The sequence below is a fragment of the Idiotropiscis lumnitzeri genome, chromosome 20 (assembly GCF_059441095.1).
Source record: "Idiotropiscis lumnitzeri isolate Australia: NSW breed Sydney's pygmy pipehorse chromosome 20, RoL_Ilum_1.0, whole genome shotgun sequence".
Lineage (NCBI taxonomy): Eukaryota > Metazoa > Chordata > Actinopteri > Syngnathiformes > Syngnathidae > Idiotropiscis > Idiotropiscis lumnitzeri.
In genome coordinates, this window is record NC_142410.1 from 10,893,818 (window position 1) to 10,914,685 (window position 20,868).

The following is a 20,868-nucleotide window of genomic DNA, read 5'->3' on the forward strand; positions in this document are numbered from 1 at the left end:
TTTGATGGATTTTGGGGGCGTGTCGTCGACGCATGCGGGCTCCCCTGATTGGTTGGACAGCTCATCCTGGTTACCAGGCATCACAACATAGCGGACACATGAGGAAGCGCTGCGAGTGAGCGGCTAAGATAATTTATATTTACGACCTACGCGGTAAGTTGTTGCGTTAATAACTCAATTGTGACTCAAGTTTTGAGAACTTGTAAGCGAACGCGTTCGGTTTTGCTATTCATTCGGTCGGCGCTAGCTGGCTAGCACCTTAGTACACGATTAGCATGTGCGCTAACTATTTACGTTACCTGTGTTATTGTTTAACACTTCCTGTGCTTTTATTGATAAATACATACTACCAATAAACCTCGGCTTGGCTATTGTATGTCATTAATTCTAATTTGGCTCCATGCTGCTTTTATTTACAGTAGAGACTGTTAGCTTGCTAGTTAGGTGTACCTGTCTCTTGTATCCGCGTAACGTCATTTAATATCAAAATCATATTTTAGCCACTATTGTGTAGTTAGCAGATGTTTGTATCCCGTTGCTAGGCAAGGACGAAAAAAATAATGTTACTATGAGAGTTGCAACCTCCGGGTGTTGTTTTTTCTCTCCGTCTTTATCCACCTGCAGCGGTTAGCAGCGACGAAAAAAGATATCAGCATTGTATAATTTGCAGGATGCTCGACTCGGGTGGAAGATGGATGCAACCTGACAAACAACGAGTAGTACTTTGGAATCGCTGAACGGGGACTAAGGTGTGTTTTAGCCACGCGTGATGGTGTTCTGGAGGCATTTTTGACTTGTGCACGATAAAGTATAAAATATCAAGTATCAAAATGTACTGTTTGAGTTTAAATCCACTCCAACAAAGGGCACACGTAACTGTGATCATCACATAGGCCTATAATAAAGGCACATCGTGGATGTGTTCACCGAAACACAGAAATTGCGGAACCATGCTGAAAAACAGATTTCGGCAATGCATAAAAAAAAAAAAATTTTCCCCATTATAGCTTCCCAATACTGATAAGATGGAGTGGATGCAGCCGTGGTGAAAATTGCTCTTTCCTCGTGGCGTGTTCAAGCCAAGGTCAGACGAGGAGGCGGCGTCTGCTTTTTCCGAGGGGCGCCGGAACGCACCACAAGGTTATGTGGACGCAGCATCTGCTTCACTGTCCGCTGTCGCCGCACTATGGATTATAAAAACGAGGTAGGCCACATTGACTCGCAGTAGTGTCTCATCGAGGCCAATTTACAGCTGGCTGCCTCCTTTCTTACTCAGCACGTCACGGGGGACAGGTGGTTCTTTTTCAATTTCAACACTTGTGTTCCAATGCTTTCCTTGATTCTCTGAACTGCTGCAATTTAACCACTATTCTCTTTTCCTCTTCCCTGTCTTGCTTGCCTTCTGCTGCCTGCTCTGTGACAGATGCAGTAGCCTGTAGTAAATCACAAGTAAGGGTCTTGGCTATTTTTTTCTTTCCTGCTAATGTTGCATGATGGTGCATGAATGTCAATGGATGCTCCCCCTTCTATTAATAAAAGCGAACATTTGATCCTCATTAGTGGAGTTGTCACTAAAAGAAGATGTATTGGAAACCATGCAATAGGCCACCCAGGCCGTGATGGTTCTCAGCCTGAAACAATTAATTACAGGAGGAAAGATTCTAAAAGTCATCATATTTTGGAACGTGACAATGAGTGCACTACAAAAACACCTGCACCTCACATGCACATTTTTTTTATCAGAACTGCAGGAAGATTATTTGTTCCGTTTATTTTAAAACAATTTTTGGGGCATCAAAAAAATGCTTGCGATTTTTAGCACGTAACATGACGTAGATTATTATACATTGAAAATATTGTGGGCCGGATCTGGCCCCGGGGCCTTGAGTTTGACACCTGTACATGATTTATCAATAGTAGTAATAATGATGTGGGCTGTCTAATCTCCTGTAAGGCTCTTAGGTCCTTATCTATAAAATGTAAAAAAATATATATAATTGAATTTAATTTAATTGTGATCACTTTTATGGTTTTTATTGATTAACGCCCTAAAGAAGTGTGCCGTGTACCGTCAAGCCACTGACGCAGGCCCTTCCTGCCATGTTTGTGCACTTGAAGGAGACTGAGGCGTGCCAAGGAAGGAAGCTCACTGCCGCCTACGACGACAACGCGGATGAATATTTAATCGAACTCCAGCACAAAAACAGGTGAAGTGTGAGCGCGCGCTCTCGAGGAGACCCGTGTTGGATTTCGCCGTGAAGATGCTTCACTCTTGATGAACACTCCAAAATCAATGATTGGCTTGTTTTGAGAAACTTGACGTAGAAAGGTTTCACCGTAAAGATTGTAGTCTAAAAACCTGTCTATGTTCCGCAGGATCCTGAATCGCCTCAAATCCAAATGCGCCAGAGAAATAGAACTGGAAAGACTAGAACAAGGCTTTTCGATTTACTTCAACGGAGCCAATGCCGAGTCCTGCAAGAGGCAGCACAAGAGCCCCAACCGCAAGCCTGTCGCCTCCACGGCCGTTTGGAGGACTCCGTGTACAGCAGGTTTGTCGTTTCTGCTCAAGGAAAAAGTCATAAACATTCACTCGCTGGGAATTACTGCAATGCCCTCACGTGTGGGAAAGGAGAGCCTCAGTCACAGAATAACACCGGAGAGCAGTAAACACACTTGGAGTACATTCATGCAGAAGTTGCTGTCAGCCACAGCTCACCCTCACGACACTCACACGTCACAGGCCCCGCCTCTTAAAGAAAGGCCCATGCATGTACAAGTATTTCACTTTTAAATGACAAACATTTATTTTGGTTCGGTTATTATGTTACGTAATCGTAATTCATTAATCGTCTTTCCGACTGTGTGCATTTTGCATCCCGCTAGCCTGCCGCGACGACGTGTCCTGTCTTTACTGAATAAATGATAGTGACATTTATAGCCGGCGGCAGCTTTTCCCGGCCTCCCCGTATGTGCCGTGGACCATCTGCATGCATAATTGCAGTGTTCCATCTGCGCCGCGCCGCACGCTCTTCATGTTCCCTTTTTCGTGCTGTGACTCATCAGCAGATGTCTGTCCAAGCGCCCACCGGCTAAGTGAAGATTTGGAGCCCGGACGCAAACGGAGGAGCCGCACCGCCCCCGGAAAGGTGCAGAGGAAAGAATGGACTCAGGTACGCGCTTGATTTCTTGGCACTTTTGGAGATTCAAACCGAATATTTCGATGTTCATGCAGGAATCCGTCATAATCCGAACGGAGGATGGACCGAGTTTGAAGTTATGCCCGGAAAAACATTACTCGGATGATTTTGAGACTTACGAAGGTGTAGACATGGAGGTAAAATGCACACACCAAGCTTCTCTTTTTTTTTTTTTTTTTTTTAGTGGGAGGGCTTGTGTGTCAGCTGCAGCTGTCTGTACGATTTAGCATCTCTCCATCTATCCACCCTCCCCTTAACGCCCCCATCACCGCCACTCGCACAGAACTCCGGCCCACGCTCGCCTGGCGCTCCCTGCTCCCCGAGGGACACCTGTGCGCTTTCGCGCTCCTTCAGCTCCAGGCCCCACAACCAAGCAGGACAAGCGAGCCAGGAGCACGGCGAGAAGGTGCTTCTCAATCTCGAGGAAGTAAAGGTCAGTGGACGTGGGGGGGCGAAGTATGATATGCAGCGTCCTGGCACGTGTTATGCGGGTGCATTTACATTAACGGCAACTTCTTCAGGTTTTAAGGCGCAGCCTGGAGAACAACATGCGGCGGAGCAGCCGCGGCTCGGCTGGCGAGGAGTCCGACGACGAGTGGGTGGAGGAGCAAATCGAGCGCGACGAGAGCACCGAGAGTCTCGACGAACTCGGACTTCCCGTGTCGTCCTCCAAGTCTTCCTCCAATCCTCGGCCCGACAGTTCGCATTTTGACCCAGCAAACCTCATTGTCCTCGACTTTGGGCCGGCACCTAAAGGTGGGGGGTCACCATCCACTTCATTATGTAACTCGTTTGATTTATTAATTTTTTTCCCCCCAACTGTTTCATCACCGAGAAAAAAAAATGTTTTGCTAGGTCCAACCAACCAATCAGAACTCGGTGATGTCACGGCTTGCCCTGTGAGGCCGATTTTGAATTTGAAATCCATTGCTAATGTCTTGTTGTTTTGGAAAGTCAAGAATTCCGGCCAACATTGCTGAGATGGATTTATTCTTTTCTCCACTTTTTTTAATCGCAGGTCGCAAGCTTGAGCGTTCGTTGTCTGCAAAGCGGAAAGAAAACAGTGACTCCTTCATCCCCGCCAAGCCAATGCTGGTCAAGAGCAAAACATTGGACATGCCGTCTTCACAAGACACCTGGGGGAGTCCGAGTAAGCACGCACGCACACAAGAAGCATCAGCATGTCGGAATCCTTTACATAGGCTGGAACGGATTAATGGCATTTCCATTCATTTGAATGGGGGAAGATGATTTGATATGATACAGAACAATTTAATGTGTGTGTGTGGGGGTGTGTGTGTGTGTGTGTGTGTTTTGAGGGCCCGCAAATCTGTCTGAGAGGCCCCTGCCAACAGCCAGGAGGGCTTTCACCGAGGTGCAAGACCCCGACGAGGTCGCCCGTGGGGTACGCGAAGCCATCCAGAGAGAAAACAAGAGTCCCGAGCTTTTCTCTCGCAACATGGTCAGCATGCCCCCCCCCCTTCAACATCGTTATGACCTTGTTCGCACTGTCACTGTACGCATGTGGAGGATTTAAATCCAGTGACAGATTTGGTTGGCAACTTAAACCCTAACCCAAAAGCTTTGTGTGTGTGTGTGTGTGCGTCTGACTCCATTCTGCTTCGCTTGATCCAGGGCAGAGGGCAGCCGATGATGAACGGCTTAGTGCATCGCGACAAAGACGAGAGCAGCGTCACTGTGGCCATGCAGCGAATCACACTCATGGGCTCCAGGTTGGTGCAAAAATAATCACGCAACGATGCGTTGGTATTCTAGCCCAGCGGTTTGTGAAAATGTCACACCCATAAAAGAACTGTCATATTATTTTAAGGAAAAAATCTTGGGAATATTATGAAATTAAGTTAACAATTAGTTAAAAAAAACAAATCATACAAAAGGGTAATTTTTCTCAAGAATGTTTTGGGTTTGAAAAGCGCTTTTGTTCTTCCCGTGTGTCGAACAAACCCCTTTTCCAGACACTTGTATTCCTGCTTAGCCATTACATTTGGCACGTCCAAAGCATGAAAGTGTGCTATTTATAGAAACGACATGAAACAGAATGTTTTCTTCATCTCTACTGAGCACGATGATGATGATTTTTGAGAGAAAGAGCAGGAAGCAGCAGATTGTCATGTTGTGTTTCAGGGAGCAGCACAAACTGCTGAAAGCCTTGGAAGAGCTGGAAGCTGCTCCCACATTCAACATTCCTCAGGGTCTCAAAACAGATTGCAGCAAACCGCCGGTGAGTCCCAAAACCTCCCTTGTGAATAACCCTGACCCAAGATTCCTTTTGAACGCCTTTTTTTTTTTTTCATGTCACGCCAGCCTCGCCGCTCGTCCGAGGTCCCCCCCGCTGTGTACGTCACGATGGAGCTCCTGTCCAACTGGGGGCACGAGCTGCACGTGGGCCTGACCGAGCTGCAGTTCTTCGGACCCGCAAATAAGAAGCTGTACGTGTCGCCGCACGACCTCGACATCAGGAACGCTGACTATCCCGGGAATCTGGCGGCGCTCGTCAATGGCAAGGCGAAGGTCAGTCTGCAGCCTCGCGGAAGGCTAAACGAGGTTCTGCATGGAAGGAATGTGGTTAGAAACTCACCAATCCAAAAATTAGACCGCCTTCCGAAAACAGAAATGCATGAAAAGTTGGATTTTATGATAGTCTTAAATCTCAAATTATATTTACTTTAATTTAATTTAAATTTATTTTATTTTATTTTATTTTATTTTATTGTCTGGTTGAGTCTCATGGTAGTTTGTGTTGGTTAGTTTTCATGTTTTTAAAAAGCATGAAAAAATATTTTCAATTTTTGTTTTAGGTAACGATAAAAACTTTGGTTATTGGTCACGTTAATGGTGGATAAATATTTTAATTGTCTTGGTCTTTTTTTTGGGGGGGGGGGGTAAAAATAACACATTTGCAACGGGATGTTTTGACTTTTTCTATCGATTATATTGTCCATGCTTGTTCTGGTGATTATCTGCATTCAACAAAATTAAATTCATCCCGCCTATTTGGTGACTGATTTCTTTTGGTCTGCTTTTGTGGTCTTCCAGACGACCAAGGAGCGCCACATGTGGACGTGTCCCTTCCACCCTCCCATCCAGCTCTACTTCATCATCCGGAACGCGGAGCGCTCGGCAGACTTTGGCATATCGCGCATCAAAATCTGGAACTACAACAGAAGCCTCAACGTTTGTACCTTTTTGCTTTTCCTATAAATCGCGCGACTGGGCTTGCGATTGCTGTCAGTGGATGACCTTATCCGTTGAGTTACGTCAGGGTGCGGTTCTTTTTAAGCAGTGGCTGGCTGAGCTGCCACTCAGTCTGTTCCAAATGTGGAGCACAGAGAGATTAGCCCTGAAGATTAGCGTAAGAGGAAACGTGGGCTTGTGTCCTTTCATCCTCACTGTTGTTCATTCAGAGGTACGTACTCCCCAATTGGGATTGCTTTCCTCTTTTTTGTTTTTTTTTTGGCATTCTTAGAGAATTCCTTCCTAAAAGTCTGGCCCGTCCCAAGTGACCAAAATCGGGTAAGGAGATAAGGGTGGGAATGTTCTATCTTGACTCGAGTTTCTTTGGGTTCTCTGCCAGGAGGATCAGTCGGATTTAAGATGGGCGTCAGCCATGTCGTTATCCAGCGCGGCTACTTAGTGCTAGCTTTTGGGACTCATTCAGTGCATCTATAGATTTAAAAAGCACGGGGAAGGCAAAGTTTAAGCGTGTCTGTTTTTCTGGAGGAAAAAAAAAAATTCTTCAGCTGTTGATTTTTTTTTTTATGTTCCATCTTGGGGAAAAAAAGGTCATGAAAAGATTTACAGTAGGTACGGTAACTTAAAAAAAAAATGCTAATCTAATTTATACTACCGAGTGCCTATCGATTTATTGTAATTGTTGTCATTTATAACCTGTAATAAAATCTCAATACGTTATAATACCTTACTAAGCTTTTTTTTTTGGGGGGGGGGGCGTGTCTGAAACTGCCTGGTAAGAGAAAATATCTTGGTAGACAGAGAACAAATCCTTAATATAATATGTTGCTCAAAATGATTTTTTTTTCTTTCCAGGAACTTGACATCGGTGCACGTCATGTAAAGTTGTACCTCAACAGCACGCTGGTGTTCGAGGGCGAGCTGGAGAGAGGCTGCGGGAACCAGGTCTTCGACTACAGCAACACCATCGAGCTCCAAGACTTCCAAGCTTCAGATTCCTTGTTTTCCAGCCCTTCGTCTTCGGGATACAATCTCCGGGGGGCCAGCCCCCAGCGACACGATGACGGCGGCGCGCACCAGCACCTCACTTCCGCTCTGCCGCCATCCGACGCGTCAAGCCAGGCTATGATGAACACTCAGGAGAGCTCGCAAGCCCCACTTCCTCCTATCTCCGCTCGGCGCTCCTCCGCGCAAAGGAACTCTTTTGACGAGGCCGCCCCCATGGCGCACACGGTCACCATGCAGCCGTCCTCCTCGCGGATGACCCCCCAGTGGCTGCAGCCCCTCAAGAGAGCCGCCCCGGAGGGATGCGAGGCCAGCAGGGAGCGGCCGCGCTGGCTGGTGCCTCAGCAGCCGCCCGCCGAGCCCAAATCGCCGTCGTCGGCCTCGTCTTCGTCGTTGCTCCCGGAGCTGCCGTGTAATCCCGCTCGGGTGTGCAGGGGAGGGGAGAGAGCGGCGAACGGGGCGCGGTGGAAGGCCGAATCTCTGGACCTCAACTGCGACCTGCTCGACGAGCTCGGAGAGCAAAAGCACGAGCGGCCCATCAGTGGACGGAGGAGCTCCTTACGAAATAGGCAGACAGAGGAGCAACACATGAAATCTAATCCAGGTGAAGGACGGCTCATTTGGACAGAAGTGGAAAGATTACGTAGAAGCGCAGATGAATGTTTCAAAACAAAACAAAAAAAACCTTTCATAATCTTCATCCACGTCTAACGTTTTTTGTATCCTGCAGAAGCGACAATGTCAGCCAGCTCCAGCAGGAGGCAGCGCACGCCGAGGCCTCTGGGCCGCAGCCACCGGGACGACACGCTCATGGAATCGTGGGACTCCCTCACCAAGTTCAACCAGTGCCAACGCGGTCGCATCTCCAACATGGGCTTCGAGGGCGACATATTTGATGACTTCCAGCGGCAGCACAGCCGAGGCTCCCCGGCGCTCCCCGTCAACGCCTCGGCCGCTCCCACCGGCCCGCCTTGCTCCTCCTCGGCCGCCCGGGGGCTCCCGTGCGAGCTCCTTGACGGCGATTCATTCATGGAGCAGGACGAAGAATTTGAGATCCCGGTGCTGCCCAAGGGCCAACGGTTGCTCATCAACATTCTGTCCACCTGGGGGGACCGCCACTACGTCGGCCTTAACGGCCTGGAAGTGTTCAGCTCCAGCGGCGAACCCGTGCGGCCCGCTCACATCAGCGCCGACCCGCCCGACATCAACGTACTCCCCGCGTACGGCAAGGACCCCCGCGTGGTCACCAACCTGACGGACGGCGTTCATCGCACGCAGGACGACATGCACCTGTGGCTCGCCCCGTTCACGCCCGGTCGGAGCCACACCATCTTCCTGGACTTCGGACACTCGTGCCAGGTGGCGATGATCCGTGTGTGGAATTACAACAAGTCGCGCATTCATTCTTTCCGAGGAGTCAAGGAGGTGGAGATGATGCTCGATGGGCGGTGCATCTTCCGGGGCGAGATTGCGAAAGCTTCCGGGACTCTTTCAGGAGGTACTGACTCTGATATTTGATTACAACATAGGTGTCAAACTCTGGCCTGCGGGCCAAATTTGGCCCGTAGTGTAATTATATTTGGCCCGCGAGGCTATACTAAATGACTTTTATATTCTATTTGATAAGAGTAACATTCAAAATGATCATAATAATTTTGAAAAATTAATAAAACCACTTTTATAAAAAAATCCGTATTTATATTGTTTTTAAAAAATTAAATGCTGGCCCGCGGCTTTGTTAAAGTTCTACTTTTTGGCCCACTGTGTATTTGAGTTTGTCCCTGGATTACAACCGTTTTTCAGTAGGCAAAATAGATTGGATAAAAATTGAATGTGACAAATAATGTCTTTTTATGTTTTTCCTCAATTGACTGATTTGACCTCACTTGCAATCAGGGTTGGATCAATTCGGGGATACGATTCTATTCACGACCGACGATGACATCCTGGAGGCCATGTCTCGGTTTGACGAAACCTTCCTCGGCGAAAGTGAAGGTTCAGCCGATCCGGTGCATGAGGAGGAGCTGCACAGGCCGCGCACCGCAGACGGCGAAGGAGAGGAACGACCTTTCACACAGGCTGGCTTCCGAGTGGAGGACCTCGCCGTAAGTACACTCCCGACCAGTCAGGACCCGTAAGGAACTCTTTTTCGCGACAGCAATTTCTGCTTTCTCTCAGTTGAAACTTCACCTCAACGCCACTGCGAGCCAGTTGGAAAACACGGAGCAGATCCCTGGGATGTACACCGGAAAGTGTGAGTGCTCATTCTCAATGTTTTTTTTTTTTTTCCCCGCCGTTCTCACTCACTAAATCCCGACGACGTCTCGCTTGCAAATCCCGACCAGGCCTCCGTCTGGAGCTGGCATCGACGTGGGGCGATTCGCACTACATGGGCCTGACGGGACTGGAGGTGGTCGGGAAAGATGGGGAGGGCTTACCCTTGGACCTCAGCATCATGGCCGCCTCACCCGGCGACCTCAACGACCCGCCCGAATACGGACATGACTCACGCTCCCTCGCTAAGTACGTCCGTCTTTGACGTCCTCTTGTCGAAAAACATTAGTGGACACCATTTATTTTTTTTCCGCTTCCCTTCAGGCTGATAGACGGCCACAACATCACCACAGACGAGCAACACATGTGGCTGCTCCCGTTTTCCTTCGGAGAGCCGCACACGGTGACCATGGCCTTCCCTCAGGCGCAGACCATCGCCGGGTTGCGGATTTGGAACTACAACAAGTCGGCCGAGGATTCGTACAGAGGGGTGGGGCGTTGTCGTTCATGGCGGCAAACCTCTAAGGATTCCTCTTTCAATCCAGAATAAGAAGAATAAGAATATTCTCCCTAGGTGAAGGTGATCCACGTGATCCTGGACGACATCGCCATCTCCCCACTTGAGGGCTTCCTTATCCGGAAAGGCCCGGGAAATTGTCACTTTGACTTTGCCCAAGAGATCCTCTTTGTGGACTACCTCCAGCCGCCCGCCGACAACAAAAGCGCTGAAGATCACCCCAACAAGTACGAACACGCCCGCGCGTCTTTGTATTGCCACGGGCGAAATAAATTGACGCGAGTCACTCGTGTCCCTCAACAGGCGAAGCGCAAAGAAAGCCGAACAAGCCAGCATGGACTACGAAGCTCCCATCATGCCTTGCGGATGTATCCTTCAGTCAACTTCAAACTGACTGGATCGTAAAAAGCTCACACCCAACACAGGAATGCCAATCATTTTTTTTTATTCCTTAAATATTTTTTTGTCAGTCATCTTTCAGCTGCAGCTGTTAACCACCTGGGGCGACCCGTACTACATCGGCCTCAACGGCCTCGAGTTCTACAATCAGAATCATGAGAAGATCAGCCTCAGTGACAACAGTATCCTTCGACGAATATGAAAAAAAAAAAAAAAAAAAAGCGTATGAATGACGTCAGCATTTACTTTGTGTTCCTCAACGTCCGCCAGACATCGCCGCTTTCCCCGACAGCGTTAACGTGCTCGACAACGTGAGCGGTGACGTCAGGACGCCGGATAAATTAATCGACGGCCTCAACAGCACGCAGGATGGAAGACACATGTGGCTGGCTCCGGTGCTCCCCGGATTGGTGAGGAAAAAGCAGAAGTGAAAGTTTGTTTACGCTCGTGACGCTTTTGTTTGCAAGCAGGTCAACCGCGTGTACGTCATCTTTGATCAGCCGATGACCGTATCCATGATTAAATTGTGGAACTACTCCAAAACCCCACAGAGAGGCGTTAAAGAATTTGGGGTGAGCCTCCTCCATATTTCTTACGTTTCTCTTTCTATAAATAACTCAAGTAGAGACAACTCTGAGCTTATTTTATGTGTGTGTGTGTGTGTAGCTGCTCGTGGACGACCTCCTGGTGTACAACGGCATCTTGGACAGCGTGAGCCACATGAGCCGCGGCATTCTGCCCACGTGCGACGTGGTGGTGCCGTACCACACCATCCTCTTCACCGACAACGCGTACGTCGCTCATCGAGAAAGGAACACCGTCATCAGGTACGACATCGTCTGAGCGTGCAGGCATTCGCTTCGTAATGACGTCAATAAAAAAAAAAAAATTAAAAAAAAAAGGTGGGGTGGGATCTTGATTTTTGTACCACACAGTCAAAGAAGTAATAATTTAGCAATATATTTATTTTTGTGCTTGTCGTTGCTCCTGCTTTTGTACTGGACTACAGTGCCTCCTCTTAAAAAAAAAAAGTGGCAGTAATTCTCGTTATTTTATTGCAAAGGATAAAGAATATATGCATTTAAACAGGTTTGATTGAATGCAATGTGTAATTCTCCACATCAGTCCGCATGGCAGCAGGCGCCACAAACAGTGAGTAATGCAGTAGAGCGCCCCCATGTGGTCACTCCTCACATTGCAGCTTGCCCCGGTGCCTTTGAATGTCTCCTCACCCGGTTGTCTCCCACCTCTACCACGCTCCTAATGTGTGATCCCTCACTGCTTCCCACATTGAGTTTCCCACTAGCTTTAGGATTTTTTTTTTCAACAGCAGATTGACTCTGTGACCCCCCCCCCCCGTCCACCCCTGTCATTTTGTTGTGTCACAGTAATTACGTGGAGGACCAGGATGTGAAGATGACCAATGAGAATCAGATCGTCCATCACAACAAGAAGAAGCAGGCAGCAGATCCGGGTGAGCTTTTCAGTGGATTGAAAAAGTCTCCACATGCTTTGATTCAAATGTAGCTGAGCCGCGGAACTTCATTTGCTGACTCCCAGTTAACATGACGTGGGTTGTGATTGGTTCATTTTGAACGCAGTCACATCCCCGTATATTAAAAGAGATGGCAAAGTACTGTTTTTTTTTTTTCTTTTAATTAAGCACCTCTGTTTATTCTAAATTGGCGTCATGGAACCAAGATACCACTAGATGGCGCCAGAGCTACACCATTAATGCTGGTCGTAGCAGAAAAAAAAATAGTTGAATACATTTTTGCACTTTGATTTTTGTTTTAGCAACACACACCAATAATGTGCACGCCATCTTCCTCTTTTCAGCTCTTCGGCCTAAAACCTGCATGACTGACGTGGGCAAACACGGACAGAGGAGGTACTGATTCACGGCTCACTTTATGCCGCTCCTGTCTCCCAGTTTTTATGAACACTCCACGTGACCTGCATGAGCCGCACTGATGAGGACACGTTTTGCACTGATCAAACGGGTTTGCTCCACACACACACACACACACACACACACGTTCAGTGTATTCCACTTTCTGGTTGGATTAATTCCATCGCTTCTCGACAAATGGTCTGCGGCTCCATCAGTGCCAGGCTAAATAAACCCGTCAGGCTGATTTCTGCCAGCCTTATTATTAATGTGCCTGTACTCTGCGTGTGCCGTGTAAATACATCCGTATAATAAATAGCCAGTCCAGTTTTACTCCCTTTCTATATCCAACGGTGACGATTACATTTTACAATACAATTGAATCTACTGACAAGCCTCGTTCTTTGCCTAACCAAATGTAATGCTATGCACACACTTGTTGGTCGCTCATCGTCATTTCTAAATGTGGGATCTTCATATTGCCGTATGAGCATTTACATAACAAGCTGACACACGCTTCAATCATCAAAACAAAAACTATTCCCTCATATAGTGGCCGTTATTTTAGTTAGATTGAGGCACCATGAAACATTTTCACGATTGAAAAAAAGTTTCCAAAAAAAAAAAAAAAGGAACACATGAAAAATGAATTGAATGGGGGCCACTATTTGAGGAAATACGGTAAAAGTAGCTGGGTCGTGTATTTTGCCAAACGCTAGCTTGAGCTTACCGTCATGTCGAAAAGTAGTTTGAAAAACAAGTGACCTTTTACTCAAGTTGCGATCCAACCGTCCCGACTTTTAGCAACTCGAGTCACTCGGTCGGCTCGGTTCTGTTTGTACGCTTGGACTTTGAATCGGCGCTGTCGCAGGCCACTTCGAATATGCAGAAACTACTGACTTTTACCTCAAATTCCGAGACGAGCCATCTCGCAACGGGACACAATCGCTTTGACACCGGTCGTTTGTGTCGTACGCTACATTCCGAGCGACTCCGCTGCGGTCCCAAGGGAAAGTCTTGAGGAGCTGCATTTGAGTAAAAAAGCCACAAGTTGAATGACACCTTGTATATAAGAATATGTATTTCATTGGAGTATGTGTGACGTTAGTCATAACTCAGCATGGGGGTGACGATTATTGTATGCTTGGAATTTAGTGTTTTGGAACCATAAAGTTATTTATTTTTCTAATATTGACGCTGTATATGAAATTTAGGCTTATTTCCACGACAAATAAAATGTATATGTGTACTGTATGTCGTTTTGGTTTCTTCCCCCCCAGGTGTTAACATATACTAATTTCCGTTAGCCTGTCTATGGCATTTATGTGATATTAGCATGAAACTAAATATCAAATCGCCTAAAATACCGCAAATATCAATATTCAATACTCTCAGGTACTAAGAATGAGAGACAAGTGTGGTAGCTTTAAAATATATTTATTAAGGCTCGTTTATATATTTTTGACGGTGATTGTGAGGAATGCGCATTTTGCGTCGGTAAAGTTGGTTGATGGAGCGACATCGTCCGTGTTGACGGTGGTCTTCAGATTTTTCCGGGGAACGTCCCCTCGGCTCTCTGCTCGTCCCACTTCTGGATCTAAGAGAGACAACGTTAAATGAAAACGTTTCGCACTGCGCTTTCTTAAGGGTCAAGTCCACCGGGCTTCTTTTTTTTTTTTTTTTTTTTTACTTAAACTCTTTATTCTGAACATTTTAATTAAAATTTTTTTTTCACCCTTTCCCTTCATTATGCGAATGTTTTGTTTTTTTTTTTACCCAGGACATGGGGCAGAGGGACTTGTAGACCCTCCGGTACCACTCGCACGGGGCGTTGTCCACGCCTTTTGCATCTAGAGCTTTCTGGCAGCGATGGTAGTCTATAAATAGATATTGGACAAAAAAAAAAAAGCTCTATTAAGAGACTAATGACAACAATAAAATACTTGGAATATATTCCTGGAATCCGAGGATTTTGCGAAAGAGCTGAATTAGCACGTGAAACATAAAATAATTTCTAATGTGACATTGAAGCCTCACCAAGATAGTTGGACCAGCAGTTCCTGGTCTGATTCTGGTTGGGGAACCTGGCGTCAAATGGAGCGGTGCGATAGTTCTTCAGTTTGGCCTCAATGTCCTCAGCCATGTTCACGTGAGTCTTTAAACAACAACACCACCACCTTCATGAAATTCTCACTTTTCCATCATCTGACATTGCATTTGCAAGCCAAAGGTGGCAAAAATGTCAACTGTGAAGTGCAGATACTTGTGTACTTAGGGACATTTCATCAAAGTCTGTGCTTTTTTTTTTTTTTTAATCTTTTTTTAGTTTTTACTTTAGTGAAAATAAAAATAAACTCGTGAAATATTCCTGTCTTCAGGGAATCTATGAGATTGACTACTTATGCAAGGGAAGCTTTACAAATTATTGTCATTTATAGTGATGCCCCTGTCAATGCTTAGTGGGCCGTATTAAAGTTTTTCTTTAAAGTAAAGTATTTGGACTTGGTTACTTCCCACCACTGCAGACTGTGATCATGGAAAATGGCTGCCAAATAGGGCAAATCGGGCTAATATGAGTTTTTCAAAAAGTAAAACGATAATATTGTAATTACTGCGACATGACTCGGTATGTGGACCACCGAATTATGAATCGAAAGTAAAAAAATTAATTCGAAATACGGAATGAATCATTTCCTAAAAACGTATAGTTAACGTCCTCATAAGGAAAAAAAACTGTCATGCAAATAATAATTTAATGGTACATTCTGTTATAGAGAATATTTTTTAAAAATGACATATTTACCGTATTCGCGTATCGCTTGGCTGTCTGCTGACTTTTGTCGGCTCGGAGGTGCAAAGTGTGGCGTTCCAGTGATAAACGCCCCCCCCCCCCCCCCCCCCCCACCGCGCTGACGATGACGTCCGCAGCCGTGCGGCTCCACGCCGACGGTATGGCGGACGCACCGGGTCACATTGAGCCCGACTGTACCGGCAGCCGTGACCCCGTTAACGTCATAGAACCAGCGAAGGGAGAATTTGAATTGAGCCACCCCGCCCACCAATCTCCGACTCTGTAATTTCATATTATCGCCCAGGTCTTTGAACGTCTCCCAATGCGGAAGTGTCCGACAAGTTAATGATTATGTCGCATGTCCGGTATTAAAAGTGATGTTTAGGCTTCGGGTGGATTTGCTTTGTGATTTACTGCCTTACAGTACGTCGATATCATTGGACTATGATATGAGGCCGAGGAATACGTGACTGAATCCAACGAACACATGGCATCTTGTACACAGTTCAAGTGCGCATGCGTGGAAAAGGAACCAAACTGTCAAATATAATTCCAAATGTTCAAAAATCATTTTAATGTTGAACTAATGGAAACTTAAGGCGAAACACGTTTTCAATATATTAATGTACAGCAAAAAGAAGTTTTCCTATTAATATAAATCACAAATATGCCAGGATGGCCGAGTGGTCTAAGGCGCTGCGTTCAGGACCCAGTCTCCCCAGGAGGCCTGGGTTCGAATCTCGAATTTCCCCATTGTGGGACTAATAAAGGGAATATTATTATTATTAAATATACCGTAAATCAACCACGCTGCGAGGACTCACTGCCCGAATGAATCTTGAAAATAAAACCACACAGTGCATACTTGCAACAATCGTCAGGGTAGTTCAAGTTGAATTGCCACGTTTAAGGCTGCCCCGAGTTTGAATATAACAGCAATTACTCCCGCTAACCTTTAAAGCACAAGTGTGAAACAATTGCATAAATCTGCACAATAATCATCTTCTGTAAATGAAAAAGAAAACATTTGCATTGCTGTGACTGAAGTGCAAGAAGTTAAAATACAGCAAAGGTTCTGATGGATTTCTCAGCAGGCAGCGTGATTGTAAAGGCAAACAGCAGCTGTTTTGACAAACACCATCTTGAATCGTTAGCCTCATTGCATAATTGCTTAAGTCATCTTTAACTCACTGTCACAAAATCATTAAAAATAAGATGGACTTTTTTTGTTGTTGGTTGAATCGTTTGTTGTCTACGCAAATGCACGGCCTGAAAACAAACACTTGACACAGTGGGAAGGAACAGAAAGAAAGTCACAACTGTCGACTGGTCGAAAGGTTCGTTCAATGATCACTGAAGCGCAGTCGGTTAAAGGCCACTTTGATGTCGGCGCCGTCCGTTTCTGAAGTCTCGCCGTCGCCGATGGGGCGCACCTTGCTCTGCGGCACGTCGTGCTTCAGCTTCCACTTAGTGAGGACGACCGTGCCTTCCGTGTCCTTGGTGTCGGGACCCGTCAGCAGGATGAAGGCGGCGTGGCGTCCTCTCTCCATCAACGTTGCTGCCGTAAAAACACAAAAGACCGTTTAAAAAAAAAAAGGGTTTATAGACGATAAGCGCTCAGCACCAAGATGCCACTAGAGGGCGCCAAAGCAAGACTTTTTGCTTTGCCTGAGTGCAAAAATAACATGTTTTTTTTCCAGCAAATAAGAGCATACAAGGTCCCCAAAAAACTTTGGGACAAATTCACAAACTGTTGAATGATCTCCCGCATGGTAGAAAGCCAAGCCATGTCACATAAAAGTATTTATGCTGAACTGAGGAGCTTCCATTAAGTCAGGCCATGAGGGGGGAAAAAAAAGAATGTAGTACGGTACCTTTAAATGTAACAATGTGGTCCGCGACATTTTCAGACTCAAGGAGAACGTCGGAGTAGAGCGGATACAGCATGTAAGAGCGCCGTTCGCCGGGTAGCTGAAAGAAGACATTTGGTTCTCATCTTACGTCGTACATGACAGCGAGCAGCATGAAGACTTTTTCATCACAAAAAACTTACGGAGGAGTTGGACTGCGACGGCAGCAGCCCCCAGAAAACAAAGATGGAAATGGAGTTGGTGGTGTGTATGGAGGTGGGTCGCGGCGAGTTGGCGCTGGACACAAGGTCCACTTTCCACAGCACCTCACCGGAGTTCCCGTCCAGGATCACCACCTGCGGGCAAAAGTGGAACATTAGCTTTGCGTGCCTGACCAACCTGCAACAGGTGAAAATCCATATTACACACACACACTTTTTTGATTCATGTTTTTTTTTTAAAGTCTGTTAGCTTAGTGCTAATGTATAATGCAAAACACTGTAGATGGGCTAATAGAAATTAGCATAGCTGTCAAAAGACCGCAAAGCTGCGTGGCATGTGGCAGCACAGCCAAATGTTTTTTTGTGCCAACTTGCCCTCTTGGTGGAGTTGTCAATGTCCTCCTCAAGTGCAACATCAAGTACGCCATCTTTGTTGAAGTGACCAAAGCCAGGCTCTCTAAATGAATGACAGAAGAAAAAAAAAAAGACCTCTAAAACTGCAACGTGTGCAACCCAAGTCAAAGTAATTACACTAGAGTTTAATACAACTCAACTCTCCCTGAGTTTAGAGTGAATGAAAAAAGTCATTCCTTTGCAAACCACTAGAGGGAGCACCAGTCTAAATTGAATGCATCTTGTTTTGAATATGACTCCAAAGTATTTACCTGAAGACGGAGGTGGTATTAAACGTCCAAAACGGCTGCAAAGTCTTTCCATCTATTAAAAGCACCTCGCTGCCTGTAACCAGCACCAAGTTGGACGACTGGGCCTTGTCTGTTCTCGCCACAAGCCTCAGCGAATCGGACCTACACGCGTCCACATGAAACAAGTGAGAACGCAGACGTGCCGTGCGAGTTTAGTCGCGGCACACGGCGCCTTACTCGTAAATTGGTACCAATCCAGACGCTGCCTCGGCTTTCCTCTCGATTTTGTTTGCCTTCTTGAGGCCCGCCTCCAGCCCTTCTTTGGCTTTGGCTGCAATCCTCCACAGGGCCAGTCCGTACAAGCCGGTGTCTGAAAAATATGTCACGACATCCGGTACACTGAAATATTAGAAACGTGCTGTGCAAAACGACAACCACAATAAAATAAAATAAAGAAAAAGAGTTGCCTGTCAAACGATTAGCCAAAAGAAAAAAATGGGGGGGGAAACTACTTCCATGAGAAAAATGACTACTTGCCTAATAGTCAAGGCTTTGTCAGGAATTTTGTAAATAATAGCCAGTGGGTGGATGTATTTACAAACCCTTTTGCAGAAGAACATACTGAGCGCCCTCCCCAGTCTTGTGGAGAAGATGGCCGGATGTTTGTGTGGCGTTCAGAGCCACCGTGGATCCAATTCGGATGCCCGTCTTCCCCGAGAGGAACGCCAGCTGAGTCTACAAGTGGAAGAATACAGCTTACATTTACACCTAGTTATTTCAAAGATTAACCTTTTTGCCAATGGCGTTAACTGTTTGGATGGAATGTGGTGTGTGTGTGGTGAGTGTAAACTAAATTACCTGCATGCTATCCGATGCCACCAAGGCTACGTCGCTGACCTTGTCCTTGTCCAGATCGGGCACACTGAGCACGGGGAGGCTGTTGTGCAGACCGAGAGGCTGAGGCTGCTGCCACCTGATCTGACCTGATGACACACACGTCATCAGACTATTTCTGTTGTTGATGTGGCTGTTATAGTGCTCATTGTTCTCTCGCACCTCCGCTCAATCGCCTTTATTAATGTACGTCATTATATATTTTTTGACGACGTTTTCCTACCTTTGAAAACATGTATTTTCAACTCGTTACCTATTCATCCATCGATGTTGAAATGCGATGAAAACTTACCGTTGGATTTATCCAGAGCTGACAGTCGGTCGGAATGGAACAGCAGACAGTCCCATTCCTCTCCCGTGTTTGTGTCAAGGCCACACTGCGCCCAGTGGAAGGCGGGCTCCAGTGGACGCTCCCACAGGGTTTCTCCGTCCGTACCATCCACTGCCAACATGAACACACACGGCGACGGCAGACCTACGGGAACACACAATGACCAGTTGTTCACTCATTTGTGTTTGATTTAAATCATTTAGGCTTTTGGAGAGCAGCATGGTGAGCTTGTGACGAGCACGTCTGCTTCAGGCTTTTGGACTTTCTCTGACCTGCATTTTCACATGTATTGTTTACGCTGGCTTCGGTGGCCTTGACCACAAGCAGGACATCCATCACCTTGTCTTTGCTTGCATCTTCAAATGCTAAAAAATCATATGTTTCTGAAGAAGCAAAAGCAAAAAGAAGTGTCACATAAAATCAAAAATTGTGACCAAGCCATCACGAATTGCGGGAAACGTACACATTTACACACCTGCGTCTGCAAATGTCCTGTTCCAGGAAGCGAGATACTGCGGTCTGACAGGACACGGGATAATGAAGGAGAAGGCGAAGGCCACGATGAGGCAGAGGAACAGGGAGAGGAAGAAGACGGCTGTTCGCCAATGGGTCAATTTGGAAAGCCCCAGCACTTCCTTGCAGCCTTTTTTCAGCTCCGTCGCCGGGGGCGGCGCCGTCCCTGACTCCACTCCATCCTCTCCGCTTTTCAGAGGATCACCCTCGGTGGGACAGTCCGTCGTCTCCATCGTCCTTTTAGTGCATCACTGTGCACAAATCTGACAGGCAAAATTCAATAACTCCATATGTAAGAGCATCAAAATGCCCATCAAAACAAATATAAATAACCCAAGCTGTACAGTAGTCTGTGAGATTTCCAGCAGTTTCTGCTACATGTACCTTTGTAAAAGTGGGCCTATTGATGCAAGTCAACAGTCACTCCAGATACTTCTCAGCACAACCCGGATTTGAAGGCGTAGAAGAGATCATTTGGAGTACCTGAGTTAGTCGCTAAGCTTCCCTGGTGACAATTTATCGAATGGACGATATTGACACTCACTTTGTGGAGCTTTCGTTCACGTTTATGCAGTTGGCTAACTTGTTGAGCGAAAAAGGCCATGCCCCCCCCCCCTTCCACTCCCCGCATCGCCCCAAGACAGCTGGAATACGAGTGAGTACGAAAGGCTGCGTCATTTACAACGCGATTTTAAAGTTAAAATCGACATGTTTGAACTCACCTTCAAGCGTCGTTTCACGAATGTTTAGCTAAAAAGCTACAAGGCAGGTACGCTTGTCCCCCTGAACGTGAAAAATAAATAAATCACGGGTTCAATTGTGTTTACCGCTGACTTTGTCTTTCAGGTAGGAATTCCTCTTGCAGTTAATACCAATATTATAAGATTTATGATCATTCAAAATTCTCGCGCGTTTTTATTCAAATATACATGGTGAATTTTTCGTGGGCAACGCTAGACACCAATAATCGACATATGTAGTTTGGAAATTTTAATTGCAAGACAAAATTCAGGATAAAAAACGAAGCGTATTATAACATCCGCTCTGATTGGATAAAAGTACACTAAGCCTCAGCAAACTCCACAATGATTGGATAATGCTGCTTTTCTGGAACGCTTCGATTGG

General features: G+C 46.3%; 3 protein-coding genes across 7 annotated transcripts; 1 reads left to right on the forward strand and 2 right to left on the reverse strand.

Moving 5' to 3' along the window:
• Positions 1–34: 34 nt before the first annotated feature.
• On the forward strand, positions 35–13,753 carry katnip (katanin interacting protein). 5 transcript variants are annotated; one of them, XM_088283825.1, is made up of 30 exons: positions 35–153; positions 671–749; positions 1,080–1,204; positions 2,119–2,207; positions 2,377–2,552; positions 3,067–3,173; positions 3,236–3,337; positions 3,484–3,633; positions 3,722–3,956; positions 4,219–4,350; positions 4,520–4,662; positions 4,836–4,933; positions 5,346–5,442; positions 5,526–5,732; positions 6,258–6,395; positions 7,269–8,022; positions 8,149–8,916; positions 9,315–9,523; positions 9,597–9,672; positions 9,764–9,941; positions 10,017–10,182; positions 10,267–10,436; positions 10,513–10,577; positions 10,680–10,790; positions 10,879–11,018; positions 11,079–11,180; positions 11,275–11,435; positions 11,734–11,760; positions 11,997–12,082; positions 12,448–13,753. In XM_088283825.1, the coding sequence occupies exons 3-30, from the start codon at positions 1,187–1,189 to the stop codon at positions 12,504–12,506; spliced, it is 4,764 nt and encodes a 1,587-aa protein (XP_088139951.1). In that variant the 5' UTR covers positions 35–153; positions 671–749; positions 1,080–1,186; the 3' UTR covers positions 12,507–13,753. The 5 variants fall into 5 exon arrangements, with proteins under 5 accessions (XP_088139951.1, XP_088139950.1, XP_088139954.1 ...); XM_088283824.1 differs by having other exon boundaries at positions 76–153; positions 625–749; XM_088283828.1 differs by having other exon boundaries at positions 76–153; positions 625–749; positions 4,520–4,605.
• A 167-nt stretch (positions 13,754–13,920) lies between these two features.
• On the reverse strand, positions 13,921–15,519 carry cox6b1 (cytochrome c oxidase subunit 6B1). The gene is made up of 4 exons (XM_088283834.1): positions 15,303–15,519; positions 14,537–14,654; positions 14,276–14,376; positions 13,921–14,096 (listed from the first exon to the last, which is right to left on the reverse strand). The coding sequence occupies exons 2-4, from the start codon at positions 14,640–14,642 to the stop codon at positions 14,043–14,045; spliced, it is 261 nt and encodes an 86-aa protein (XP_088139960.1). The 5' UTR covers positions 14,643–14,654; positions 15,303–15,519; the 3' UTR covers positions 13,921–14,042.
• A 325-nt stretch (positions 15,520–15,844) lies between these two features.
• fam234a (family with sequence similarity 234 member A) lies at positions 15,845–20,857 on the reverse strand. Its single transcript, XM_088285189.1, has 12 exons — positions 20,466–20,857; positions 19,706–20,006; positions 19,503–19,613; positions 19,192–19,374; positions 18,864–18,988; positions 18,608–18,740; positions 18,243–18,375; positions 18,027–18,167; positions 17,737–17,818; positions 17,344–17,496; positions 17,165–17,261; positions 15,845–16,848 (listed from the first exon to the last, which is right to left on the reverse strand). The coding sequence occupies exons 2-12, from the start codon at positions 19,974–19,976 to the stop codon at positions 16,634–16,636; spliced, it is 1,644 nt and encodes a 547-aa protein (XP_088141315.1). The 5' UTR covers positions 19,977–20,006; positions 20,466–20,857; the 3' UTR covers positions 15,845–16,633.
• Between the last annotated feature and the right edge of the window lie 11 nt (positions 20,858–20,868).

Excerpts from the sequence above, each read along its gene's own strand:
- katnip (XM_088283825.1), top strand. Across the intron at positions 4,663-4,835 it reads AGCTTTTCTCTCGCAACATG|GGCAGAGGGCAGCCGATGAT; the intron begins GTCAGCATGCCC and ends CGCTTGATCCAG. Across the intron at positions 11,436-11,733 it reads GAAAGGAACACCGTCATCAG|TCCGCATGGCAGCAGGCGCC; the intron begins GTACGACATCGT and ends TCTCCACATCAG.
- fam234a (XM_088285189.1), bottom strand. The coding sequence starts at position 19,976 with ATGGAGACGACGGACTGTCCCACCGAGGGTGATCCTCTGAAAAGCGGA. Across the intron at positions 19,375-19,502 it reads CAATACATGTGAAAATGCAG|GTCTGCCGTCGCCGTGTGTG; the intron begins GTCAGAGAAAGT and ends GTGTTCCCGTAG. Across the intron at positions 18,168-18,242 it reads GGATTGGTACCAATTTACGA|GTCCGATTCGCTGAGGCTTG; the intron begins GTAAGGCGCCGT and ends GGACGCGTGTAG.
- cox6b1 (XM_088283834.1), bottom strand. The coding sequence starts at position 14,642 with ATGGCTGAGGACATTGAGGCCAAACTGAAGAACTATCGCACCGCTCCA. Across the intron at positions 14,377-14,536 it reads CTGCTGGTCCAACTATCTTG|ACTACCATCGCTGCCAGAAA; the intron begins GTGAGGCTTCAA and ends ATCTATTTATAG. Across the intron at positions 14,097-14,275 it reads CCCTCTGCCCCATGTCCTGG|ATCCAGAAGTGGGACGAGCA; the intron begins GTAAAAAAAAAA and ends TGTCTCTCTTAG.